The 13,746-nt window shown below is 30.0% G+C and overlaps 2 protein-coding genes across 5 annotated transcripts in view; one reads left to right on the top strand and one right to left on the bottom strand.

Annotated features, from left to right (window-relative positions):
- Positions 1–3,372, top strand: part of LOC100215194 (uncharacterized) — a 28,274-nt gene extending 24,902 nt beyond the window's left edge. For all 4 annotated transcript variants that reach the window (XM_065811243.1, XM_065811246.1, XM_065811244.1 and 1 more), the window contains 6 exons: positions 23–104; positions 173–292; positions 547–2,277; positions 2,366–2,406; positions 2,542–2,682; positions 3,061–3,372. In XM_065811243.1, the coding sequence (XP_065667315.1) occupies positions 23–104; positions 173–292; positions 547–2,277; positions 2,366–2,406; positions 2,542–2,682; positions 3,061–3,351 (2,406 nt within the window). In that variant the 3' untranslated portion in view covers positions 3,352–3,372. The remainder of the gene's footprint in view (positions 1–22; positions 105–172; positions 293–546; positions 2,278–2,365; positions 2,407–2,541; positions 2,683–3,060) is intronic.
- A 3,963-nt stretch (positions 3,373–7,335) lies between these two features.
- On the bottom strand, positions 7,336–10,951 carry LOC136087771 (uncharacterized). The gene is made up of 4 exons (XM_065811242.1): positions 10,728–10,951; positions 9,467–10,608; positions 9,048–9,341; positions 7,336–8,855 (listed from the first exon to the last, which is right to left on the bottom strand). The coding sequence occupies exons 1-4, from the start codon at positions 10,840–10,842 to the stop codon at positions 8,241–8,243; spliced, it is 2,166 nt and encodes a 721-aa protein (XP_065667314.1). The 5' UTR covers positions 10,843–10,951; the 3' UTR covers positions 7,336–8,240.
- Between the last annotated feature and the right edge of the window lie 2,795 nt (positions 10,952–13,746).

Genomic DNA, 13,746 nt, shown 5'->3' with positions numbered 1-13,746 from the left:
TTTTCAGGTTTTTTTCTTTTAGATCTTACTCTCATTTTCAAATGGCAACCATTATGATGCACTCTACCCTATACAATTTGAATCAAATGCTGCCATGGTTCAATGTGAGTCTAAGCTCTTAAATTATTTTAAAATAAAACAAAAAAGACATTATACTCTTTTATTTTTTTAGCGATTCTTTATGACTTAATAATCAATACAGTTTTTCCTGAAATTGGTCAACTTGATGATATTCATTCTGCTGCAGGTATCTCCTCCTCATGGACACAAGTTAAAGCTAATAACGTTAAAAGTAAGTTCCCAGGTCATTTTTTCATGTTTACTTAAAAATTTAGCTAAAAAGGATTTATTATTTATGTTATTCGATATATTAATTGATATTCAAGTAGGTTTGTTTAATTAATATTTATTTATTATTTGATATTTAAGTTGGTTTATTAATTAATATTTCTAAAATGGTTGCAGATTATTTTGGGAAGAGACAAAGTTCTTTAATTTATAATATTCAGTTTTTTTTTATGTAAAAGTTGATTTTCTTAATTTTAGTGACCGAAAATTCGGAAGATAAAAATTACCGCCAAATTCAGCGCTCACTTGATCCAAATATATATAGAAATATTGAATTTGATGTCTGGGAAGAGAGTAAGAATAAGCTTCAACAACAAGATAGATCACTTGCAATGTCATTACATTTTAAACCTGGAGATCTTTGTTTTGCTACTATAAAAGAATCAGAAGATATCAGTAAGACGATTCGTGTACGGTTTCATGAGATTCAATCTGATAAATGTATTGTATTAAGTGAAAACCTAAAGCACAGATACTTTGTACGTTTAGAAGATATAAAGCTTATTACAAATGAAAACGAAGAGTATTATAAGAATTTACCTGGCTATTATAATAAAAATGAAAATGAGTCAGATTTTCTTCAACCTAAACGTAGACCCAAAGGTCGTAGGGATAGACAAGAAGATAGAAATCGACCTTCTCGAAATGGAGAGCAAAAAAAGCGCCATGAAAAAGACAATTTTCGTCGTGGCAAGAAAGATGATTCTAAGAAAAAAGACTCAGAAGACGTAAAACTTAAGCTTGACTCGCTTGATATAAAAGACGGAAACAAGCGTTTGAGTCCAATACTCCCAGCTACTCCTTCTAGTGATATAGAGGTTAAAGTTGCACACCCTGCAGAATCATCGGCTGCTTTTTGGGGAAGAATGCGAGTAAAACCCGCCAATCATTTATCTCCTCACTCATCTGACTCAAATCATAAACCAGTTCATTTAGATGACGTTAGTGTTCACCAAAATGCTTACAAAAATGAAAAATCTGTTTCGCCATCTAAAGATATAATTTCGCCCGTCGACATTAAACATTTACATAAAAATAGCAATGAAGATTTTGGAAATCACATCTGTAATGAAAACGATGTTAACATTAGAAGTGAAATAAAATCTCCTATTTCGAATAGCAACAGTACAGTTAAAAAGTCAACCAAAGTTTTACCTCAAAGTAAGTTGCTCGCTAAAAATTGCAAAAATCCTCCAATAGAATCTTTTCAAACTCAAAATTTAAGATCTGAAGATTTTTCAAAAGAATTATCTTTTGAATGTTCTGAACAAAGTAAGGAAGAACTGTCTATCGTTTCCGACAAATGTTTGCCTGGTGAATCTCCTTCTAATCAAACAAACAAGTCAAACGCCCTTATGGATGTAGATAAAGAAAAGTCTAACAAGGATATTTTAATGTCTAGTACGACAAACTCTTTTGATTCCAATAACACTATTTCAAATATTTCGAGTTCTGAAACTAAACTGGATTACTCAACAAATATATTTAGCTTTACAGAAGAATTAAAGCATATTAACAAAGAAGAAACTGTTTCTGACGTTCAAGACGATGCCGATAGTACAACAGACAATAGTGAGGAATCAGTCGGCACTGAGGAGATTAAAGATCGTAAAATTAAAAAGAAGGTTAGCTTTGCAACGGATACCGAAATTATCAGTTCTTCTGCTTCGCATTCTTCAACTTTGTATAACGATAATCTAAATTGCGAACCAGGTAAAATAAAATTACCACCCGAACATATTGAAAAACACACTAGTGATCAACCGTTTAATGATCGCCAGCAAAATGCTCTTCAAGCGTCTTATAACGGACCTTTTGTTCAGCAAATACCTTTATCTGGTATGTTACCAATGTATTATCAAAGTGTTGATCAAGTTATTGCGCCCGTGGCATTTTCGTATGATTTGGAGGGTAAAGATCTTCCAGAAGGTATAAATTAATACTACATTTATAACAAATTGTTAAAATTTTTTGAATTGTTTTTATTAATTTTTTATTATGATTTTTTTTTTTTTAGATATTGCAACAGTAAGACATTTCTTCAATCTGGGTGTGCAGGTTGAGATTTTTTACTTATTTTTAATTGTTCTGTTGCGTGTACTTAAAAACTTTTTTTTTTGTTATGTTGTTTGGGTTTATGGGTATTCTGCATTTAATTTTTTATTTGGAAACGTTATTCATTTTCAAAATTAGTGGTACTATATGATGATTCAGCAACAGCAAAATGGTTTTGTCAATCAACCTAATTTAACCAGTCAAGCTGGTATTCTTCCGCTGCCTCTTCAAACGCAAATACAATTACGACATTCTTTAATGACTAGTGATATAAATACGGTAAATATGTTTACGTTGTACTACAAATATATTTAGATCTATTTTCTTTATAAATATAAGATCTAAAATGATAGGCGAATTTGAAAGGACAGTTACGGTAGCAGAATTGGAGAGAAATTTGAAAGAATATCTCTCAAATTCTATAAAATTTATAATCTGTCGTGGATTACTTTCACGTGACTTCCAACAAACAAAAAGGAATTATCTTTCGGTCCTAAATTGGATGTTAAAATATCACGCGATTACTTTGCAATTGAGTTCGCTTTTTACGTTCGAAGATTACATATTACAATGTAATCTTCGAATGTAAAAAGTGAACTCAATTGCAAAGTAATCGTTAATATGTTTTTTGTTTAATTTTAATATTTACTCAATTAGACAAATCAATTGCACGATTCTTATTTGAAAAAAGAGAACGATCTTGCAAATGGTACACATCAACAGACACAAATAGGTCACCAAGTATTCTTTGTTCCACCCAACACTTATGAACAATATGAGTTACCTCCAAGAATGAAGCGTGACATTTTCCCGCGTCAACAAAATAACCGGTATGTTCAGCCAAGATTTTATAATCATCGAAATGGTATTGTTGAAAATGTTTCAAGAACTAGAATGGAAATTCAAAAGGGAATACCACCTCATGGAATGAATTTTCAATCTTATTAAAAGAGATTGATTCTTAAGGAATCGTTTTTCATTATTAGCTCCCACTCTTTTATCACTATTTTTAACAGACAAAATCGAAATTCTAATTTTCTTTACCACAATATTTTTTATTAAATATATTTTTTTTTCTAATATTTCGTGCCCATAATTTGATGCTCGTTGAGCATTTGGTAATAAGTCTTAGCTCCTTTCTCTTCGTTACCCGTTATTATATAATATAGACCTCGTGATAACGGGTCTATATTATATAATAACGGGTAACGAAGAAAAAGGAGCACTAAAGGTTTATAAAGAGACGTAGTTTTCACTTGTTGTGAGTGTGCGTTTAAAAAAAAAAATAGTGCTTGTGTTTGAAAACTGTTTTTAAAAAACAGCACGTTTTCATTACGCATAATTCTAAGTTAAAAAAAAAACGTGATCGGTGTTTTCAATATATTTTTTTAATGCTTGATTTAAAAATATTTTTATCGATCGTTTTTAAATTTATTCATTTTTTAAAACCGTTTTTGAATTCGCATTATAATTTTTTTTAAGAGCTACGATATCGTGCTACTCCGTCTACATTTAATATTTCAAAAAGTTAAAAACCTAAATTTATGATAAGAAAAGGATTAGAAATTTCATGGTGTTCAAGATAAATAGATTACAGGGGGGTAATTACAAACTATTTTAAAGCAGATTAAAATTTATCAATAGAATTTAAATTTCATCAAACAAAATAATATTTACAACTTAATTTAAAAATTGAAACCCGTTTTGAGGGTTTAAGATTTTATGTTAATTGATTTTTTTGGCAAAATACATTTGAATATATAAATATATTTTAGAGACTTATAGCGTAACTTCTAGGCGCCGTAATTATCTTTTTTCAAACGCTTAGTTAAAAAATGGAAATAACTGTAAAATAAAAAAAATTGAGAGTTCTTTCTGTTTCAAATAACTATCACGTGAACACCAAAGTATTCTCGATCTTCTGAATATTATCTCTGATCAAGTATTTTTAAAAAGGGTCTAGACGCATTAGATTAACATGTTGTTTTTTTTTTAAGTATATATTTGCATATTTGTTTTACTGAGTTTAAATATGCAAATGTATGGTATATGCAACATTGAATGCAGTATACAAAACTTCTAAACATTGTATTCTAAACAGTATATGAAAATTCTAAACATTGTATTTATATTTTTGTCTTTCTAAAGAATTAATGAAAATTAAGTTTTTAATCTGTTTGTGAATTGTTAATACAGAAATGCACTATAAGATTTGACAACACTACTAGCAATGTAGCAATACATGTCATTGAATGCATTAAAAGAAAACCTTATTTTCATTAAAATCATCTTCTTTTGAACACAGTACTTTTCCAAATATGTTAAAAGTTGCTAATTTATCAATAGAATTTATATTAAAAAATGGAGGTTTTTGTTAAGGTGTCTAACTACCGGCTAATTTCCCTTCTACCAGTGTTCTCTAAAGTTTATGAAAAAGTAATCTACAATCGAATTTATAATTACTTTAAGCTGAACAAACATTAACATAAAAATCAACTTGATTTTCAAAAAAGTCGTTGAACAGAGCAAGGTATCATTGAACTTACAAATAAAATATTTCATTTTTTCAATTTTTTGATAAAGGAGAGGATGTACTGGGAGTATTTATAGACTTTTCAAAGGCATTTAATAAAAGCATTAAATAATCCCTTAAGGCTCAATCTTAGGACTGTTATTGTTTTTAGTTTAAATCAATAATAAGTATAAAGCATTATCTGTAGTATCTTTAATGATGTATGCTGATGACTGATGATTACTTTTTCTGTAATCATAGTAATTTAAAATTGATGTTCGGAACAATGAATACTGAACGGGAAGACTTTAATTTATGGTTCAGAGCAACAAGTTATCTTTAAACTGTGAAAAAACTGACTACATTTTATTTCATAAAACCGGTCAATCGATGTCTTTACCGTTAAAAGTTTCATAGTTGCTCATTAACAACATAACAATAAAACGGGAAAAAAAATGCAAAGTTTTTTGGTGTTCAAATAGACAAAAATTTATCATAAGAAATTATGCACATATTATGGACATTGAGTCGAAAATATCACATGCAAGAATTATTTAAAATAAATCTCGCCCATTTCTTGAATTCAATAAAAACTTTACTTTAGTCTTATTCATAGTCATCTCAAATATGAAAGTGTAAAATGAAAAATAAAATTAATCAAACTAGAAGGCTTACAAAACCAAGCTTGTAGAGCAATTCATTATCTAAGTAGAATGGTTAATCCTTCTAATGTGATGACAAATATTAAAATTTTAAACTTGGAAAAATATAATTTATATCAGATTCTTATTTTTATGTTCAACTATAAAAACAATATGCTACCAAACTCTTTTTTATACATATTTTCGTTATCAATTTCTCAAAGTTATAATTTGAGATTAAATAGTTTTCATAAGTATTATATTAAAAAATTAAAACCCGGTATTCTGAATTTTCAATTATGTCACAAGGCTCCGAAACATGGTAAATCTTGGAAAGTCAAAAATTAAAAAAATTAAATGGAATATCGTCGTTTAAATAGCAAGCAAAGTTGCATATTCTTGGTTTGCATAAATGGTTGCAATAAATAAATAAATAATATTTAATAATAACATTTAAAAAAAAGAAAAAAAAATATTAATAACAAAAAAAAAAGAAAAAAAAAAGAAAAGGCAACAACAGTAGAAAGCTATGCGAGTTTCCTTAACTACATTGTTTTGATTTATTAATATATATATATATATATATATATATATATATATATATATATATATATATATATATATATATATATATATATATATATATATATATATATATATATATATATATATATATATATATATATATATATATATATATATATTCAACACAAGCAAGTCCCTAGTAGCCCAGTGCGACGGACTTGCGTATATTTTTTAAATACGTGGGTTGATAGCCAGCGCTTAATTATATTAACCACGAATTTTTAAATGAGTTATTTTAAACCCTTGTCAAGCGCATATGCGCATATCAGCATTCTTTACTTTCTTTAGGTATTGTAAATATATGTGGCGTAAATATATATAAATTATATAAACTAGAGACATGTAAATATTACTTTTTTGAAATACATAATAATGATCGTTGTAAAAAAAAAATTTTACTTAAATTTATATTAAAGTTTGTATCAATATTATGTTAATGTAATTTTATCTATCTAATACGTAATAATTTTATATTCTTTTTATACAAACTTTTTGATAAAATTGTTATTGATTAGCTTAAGGCTAATTTAAATCTTGGTTAAAATGCGTTTCAAAATCTCAGCTTGTTTTACATATAGTTCAAAACTAGGTTGTGCAATACTTTTGTATAGTTCAAAAATAGGTTGTGCAACACTTTTGCACAACCTAGTTTTGAACTATACAAAATTCATATTTATTCAACGCGTTGTATAACTGTCGAGTGTTTACAAGAACGACATTTGACGTCAAATGTTTTCGAAAAAGAGACTAAAAATTAATCTTTTATTCAACACGTTGTATGGTAGTCGAATGTTTCCAAGAAAAAGATTAAAAAAATAATCTTTGATTCATACTTTTTATGTTAAGACTGTTTAAACAATAATGAATAAGATAATATAAATTGCAATGAAAATGATTCTTCATCTTTCTTTGTGTAATTTACGAACAGGTTTATATAAAAGCAATTATTACTTGTTAATATATAACGAGCAAGGTAATATAAACCTGCCGGTATTTAAAAGTCTCGTTTTTAGTTGATCTAACAAACGGGTTAAGTTATAATGATTTGGAACTGTGAGATGCATCTTCTAAAACTAAATATTTATGTATATACTTTTTTGTCTTTATATACACATTATGTTCACAATAAATAAATATTATTTATATAGTTTTTGGCTGAAAGAAAACACAAAAAATGTGTATATATTAGGCCATCCCATAATTTTTTTTTGACAACCAAATTACATGCGGAGTCGCTAATGAGTGGCGTAGAGGTCATATTTATAAGTCAAATTTTTTTATTTTTTATTTTTTCCTGTTAGAAGTATTCGCGCCGGTCGTTCGAAGTTACGCACTAGGCAATTTATGACCAAAATTGAGCAGTTTTCAACACAACGGCGCGAATCGATTCTGATGTCGAATCCAGTTAATTTTTTCATTTATATTCTCTTCATGTGTTCCCATACCAAAAAAAACACTGTGCTTTTCGAGTTAAGAAATACACAATGCCTACCGTTCACTGATTTTGATAGAAAAATCAACATTTGTGTTATTTCAAAGTGCCTTTTTGTTGATCTATGAGGTCATTTTCAGTCATGGTGCAATATTTTTTTTTTTTTTACTTCTTATTGGTATCAAATGATGTTTTTAAAAAAATTACTTTTATTGGAACCTAAGATTAAACAAAGCCAAACTTAAAATGGTTACCCCCAAAAGATTTGTTATAGGACTTTAAATATTTTGCTGTAGATTTAACTAGATCAAAATGTGTTGATATATTTCAGAAAATATCTACTTAGATTTTGTGTGTGTTATTTTAAATTCTCATTAAATTTTAAGTGCTCATCACAGAGCACCGCGGGAAAATTTTTTACTAGTAAATGTCGTTTATATGACTAAACCGGCATTAATCCTCGGACCTCCGATATTAAAGTAAGAACTCTAAGTACTGCCATAGCTGCTATTATATTTATTATATATATAACAAATTCTTTCCTTTAAGACACATATCTCTAAAAATCACATAATTTAGTTTTTTTTAAATACATTTTCAAGGTTTAGAGTCTACAGTAAGGTAATTCTAATTATTAGAGATATTGGAAAGGTTTTGAATTATTAACTCACAGCCAGTAGCGAGGGAGCAGGCGTTGTAACTGACTCCTTGTATCCATTCTTCGTCTTTTTAAATGGCTTTTCCAAGAGTTTTTCATTTGGAGAAGGTTCTGAAGTTTTTCCTCGCTCTTCGCACGCTCTACATTATCTTGAATGAGTTTTACTGCACGTTCTGATGAGTCGTTAACAACTTCGACAGATTTTACGAAGCTTTGAAACTCATTGTATCCTGGAAATTCTTTCCAAAAAATCTGAAGGAGTTTCATCCATAGACATTTTTCAGAAGTATGACCTAGGATATCAAAAATTAACCAGGAATCTGGCGAAATATATGATTCAAGACCTGGTGGTTGATCTATATTAAACAAAAAACTGCTATCAGAAAGGATTTTAGTTTTGGTTCTATCCGTTCCTACATTTTTAATGCCACTCCGTTGGGTTGAATAAAGAACTTTTGCCATCTTTTCCATTTCGATGTAGTGATCTTTATTAGAACATGCTAGCGCCAGCACCACGGTTGATGGATCCAAATACCACATATGGTTTCGCCATGATTTTAATACCACTTCTGCGGCAGGCTCATACGCATTGTAATGGCACATCTGCCAATAGTTTCGTTGATCCTAAGAGTGTGAGTTAAAAATAATGCAATACAGATAGTAAGTAAGGTTGATAATGACACGTCTAACATCTAATGTAATAAGTGTCATTTATTTATGTCATTATTCTAAAACAATTTAGTTGGTATTTTTTTGAAACAAATTATTCTTAAATTATGAGACTAATATAAAAATATTTAGGAAATTAAGTTTTACTTCAAAAGCTGCAGAATCAGAAAACTCGCAGGTCAAAAACCACGATGCCCAGAAAAGAGAAATGTATTCAGCCATTCTGTTGATCTCTTTGACAATTTCATCACTCAGAAAAAGAACCTGCCTGATCTTAGGGAGAAGCAAATTGAACTTCATATAGTACAATGCCTTTGCCATGAACCTGGCGTGTGAAATAGCTCCGGTTTTGTGAATTTTATACCTAACTGTCTGATCTTCTTTAAGGAACATAACTACAAGCTCTGCCAGTTCACAATAATCTTTGCGCTTCTCAAAAGTCTAAATGTATATAATTTACAACTTAATTAAAAACTTTTATGTTTCTTCTTTCTATTTTTATAGTTGGTATATATATTTGGTATAAAGTTGTTTTAAAGTAATATATTTCTTTATTTTAACCTTACCTGACTATTTCTTAACTTGTTTTTATCTATCAGGTCCTTGCAAGTTTTTAGCGCCAATAGAGCCTGCTTCTCCAACCAGGTACCCTTAACATTCTGGTGATTAAATTTCAACAGCATCTTCTCGTTGTTTGCATCAATACCATGCCAGTTCTGCTTTAGAGATTTAAATAGTTGATTCTCTGGTCCAACAGATTTGTTTACTGCAACTTCATTGCAAAAGTGTTTTATATGGAGCTCTCCTACATGATGGCGGCAGGCTAACAAGAGCAATGGTCGGCCATGAAAATTAGCTAATCTTGCACAAGCTCCTTTTAAATAGCCAGTGTTTGAAGCAGTGGTATCAAAACAAACTCCGTGGATGAACTGCCCTAGATCAAAAGAATCTAATAGATTTTGAATTGCTGTGAACTGAGCCTCACCACTGCCGTGTTCCAACCCTGGAGCGCCTAACAGACGGGACTGATTGTCATGCCTTATAAGCACACAAATTCGGTCTTTTGTCTCATCTATGCTACCCGTATAATCTTTGATAATTTTGCTATCAAAATGCACAATGATGGGTTTGCCGCTCGTCTTAACCATACTGGTTATGTTTGCTCTAAGAACACCAGCATCATTTCTTATTATTGTATCAAAAATCCTGTGAGTTGAGCTGTGGGATAATGTTACATTTTCTATATCTCCACCGGCATTGCAAAGAAAAGAAGAGATAAGTGCTGTTGCCTGGTTAGTAGATATTCCCATCCCAATAGCAGTTCTGGCAGTTTTTGAAAAAATGTCTTTTGGTATCTTTAGAGTCATATTTTTAACTGTCTTCTTCTTTGATGCGTTACCAATCTTAAAATCATCTTCGGAACATGTATCATTAGAGTCATCAGTAATCATTTCACTTTCAGAGGAAAATCCGGAGAAATCATGGAAAGTTTTTTTTACTATACCAGAGGTTTTAGAGTTATTTCTTGATGCAGATCTATTACTAACATCTACAAACCGACCGTCCAACGCTCCAATCACCATCTTTCTGCAACTTAGCTGGTCCCGAATGAAGGTTAAATCTTCAATCTTATCTGCTTCCAGTCTTAGCCTATCAGTCTTTAAACTACGTTCAAGAAACGTAATGTCTTCTCCAGCCCAAAATAATCCTTTAAATTTAATTTTATTAGGTAAGAACAAGAAAAAGTAAACTATTTACTTCACAATAAATTAGCTTAGTACTGGCTGTTTGACTAGAAAATCTTAACATTTAATATTTATCCCCTACCTGTCATTGATTTCTCAAATTTATTTCTTGTCTCAAGATAACCAATTCCAATTTTTTTCTGGGATTTCTTCAATGCTATGTACTTTTCTACATACTTCTTGACATGATACATCATCCTTTTGTCACTGATGACTTTGAAGCCAGTTTTTCTCCGAGGAATTAAGATTCCGGAAAGGATACAACTGACATTGCAAAATTCATTGTTTGTTATGCATTTTAATCTATGAAGAACTTCCGTAAATTAAAAACATAACTTATTAAATTATCTTTACTATATTTGACATAAAACATGAAATAACGTTCTTATCTATTGATTTCTAAAGCTAAAAGCTTACTTGAAAGTTTTGGACATTAAAGGACAAGCGACAAGATCCTTCAGTGCTTTCTTTGGAAATTGTTCTCTTAAAAATAAGTAGCGTTGGATAACGTGAATCCTTAGGGGCAGCTGGTTTGTTTCCATTCTATCCAGAGTGACGTTAACTAGGAACATGTTCTTGCGACTCGATCTTCTTTTTTTAAACGCCTTCTTGGGACAGGGATACACCTCAGATACTTTTGTTGTCATAGCTAGCTTTAAAACAAAATTTCATAATGTTACTCATGATCATAATGTTAATCACTATAAACATTTTTATAATTTGTATGAAGTTTAAAATTTTTTAAAAGTTTATTTAAAATATTATAAATGTTTAAATAACCTAATTCATTTAACTATAATTATAAAATATAACATGCATTATTATGTTATGTTGTTATAATAAACTTACTTGAGGTGGTAATATTAGATTTTTTAAAATTAAAAATTGTTAAGTAGCTCGATAAAAAAATTGTTTTCTTAACTGCGCTTTTTTTAAATATTACCCGATTTTTGCGTTTCTAAAGTACCACCTGGTAACAAATATGATAATAATAAAAATGCGCACAATCGGTATGGATAAAAAACCTTCCATTCTTTGTATTGACGCAGTTAAATTGTTAAAGGTTTATAAATTTCTATTCGCGCTGATCGTTTGAAACTGCCCATAAAAACTCAAAAAATGTAAAAAAGTTAAACTTTAAACGAATGGCGCGAGAATAAATACTCATCCAGAAAAAAAAAAAAAAAATTCATTAACAAACCAATATCTTAGGAACATTTTATACATATATATATATACAATACATATATATACATACATATATATATATACATATATATATTTATATGTATATATATGAATATATATGTATACATATAGGGGAGAGTTGCCTTAATTGGAACACTTTAAGAAAAAATATTTATTAACCAAAGATGGCTTAACTATGAAAACATTTATGAATTAAATAATATAGATATACAACCCTACTATGCTTTTATTAATGATTCGACTCTATTGATCGCACCCTTATTGGATATAAACTTTGATTTTTCAAGGCACCATTTTGTTCCAATAAAGGCAACTGGTCTCCTTGAATGGAACACATATATTCTTTAATTAGAACAGTTCTAATATTTGAATAAATTACAGCTATAAAACTTATGGCTCAAAGGAAAAATTAATTGATTAGCTTTTTAATAAAAGATATTTAAAAGATATAATAACAAATAAAAATTACAACAAATATTTAATCTTTTTTTCGCAATTCATAAGTCTTTTTTTCTTGCAGCTTCTGCACTTGGGATGGTAGTGGTGATATGTGGTGTGCTGTGGTGGCGATGGTGATTTTATTTGATGTGCTCAATTTCATTTGGTCCATGGTGATTGAGTCAAGTGCTACTTTGCTTTCCTGTGGTTTTTGCAATAGTTTGGCAGTTGCTGGATTTAGTGTGAGCTTTTTTTTTGTAGATTTTTTAATTTGTTTGGAAGCTATTTGATTTAGTGTGTGCTTTTGATTTCTTGGTGTAATTTCTAGAGCACGTCTATATGGGGAGCTTGTAAGATCATCCGCCTGAGTTGTTCGTGATCTTCTTTTTTTGTTTTTTACTTCAAGTGAAACCACTGGCAAAAGAGACAAAGTTGAAACTGAAACATGACATTTTAATTTTTTTTCACTTGATTTATCTGTAGATAGTTTTGTCATCCCATCTATACTTTCAGATGACTGAAGATTGTTTGAAGGACCAACATCAGTAAATGAAGAGGCTGTAAAATCAGAATCAGTGAATACATTTATGTCCAAAGGCCACAACCCACTAGCCTGAAATCCTTTCATAGCAATTCTCAATGATGCTGCCTGACTATATGCGTCACCAAATAATTCTGCAACTTGCCAAGTTGTTACTAGTTGTGATATATGTGACTGCATCCATTTTCGCATAGCTTCATCATAGTATGTACCAAGTGGTCCAAAGAACGCAACGTCTAATGGTTGCAGTCTGTGTGTAGTATGGGGAGGTAGTGATACCATACGCACTCCAGCATTTCGTGCTAGATATATCGCTGCCAAATTTTTTGAATGTGTAACATGACCATCAAGTATCAACAAAACTTTTGATTGTTTTAAAGGTTTAACAACTTTAATGAAATGATTGAGCCAATCTAAAAAACCTTCATTTGACATCCATCCTTTCTCTTGAGTACTAAATACAGTTCCTGGAGGTGCACCATTTGTTATTTCTGGCTTCATTCTTTTGCGTTTATATATTAACATTGGTGGAACATAAAATCCTGCTGCAGATACACAAACTACAGCTGTTACTGAATTTCCTCGTTCGCTACTAGTCATAATTCCAACTCGTTTTTTGCCCCTTGCACTAATAATTTTTATCTGACCATCTTGTACTGTTGATAAACTAGTTTCATCCATATTATAAAGTATGTCTGGAGATAACTTTTCTTCCATGTATAACTTTGAAAGTAAATTAAAGAAAGATTGCACTCGCTCTTTATTAAAACTTTGTGCACGTGCAATTGATGTTGATTCAGGCCCACGAAGCAACAGTTGTGGGTGCCTTTGCATAAATGCATAATACCACTTTTTTCCTGCCATTCGTGTTTGTTAAAATTATGTGTGATGTTGTTAGCTTCCGCAATATCAA

The sequence above is a fragment of the Hydra vulgaris genome, chromosome 12 (assembly GCF_038396675.1).
Source record: "Hydra vulgaris chromosome 12, alternate assembly HydraT2T_AEP".
Lineage (NCBI taxonomy): Eukaryota > Metazoa > Cnidaria > Hydrozoa > Anthoathecata > Hydridae > Hydra > Hydra vulgaris.
This window is presented reverse-complemented; position numbering and strand designations above follow the sequence as displayed.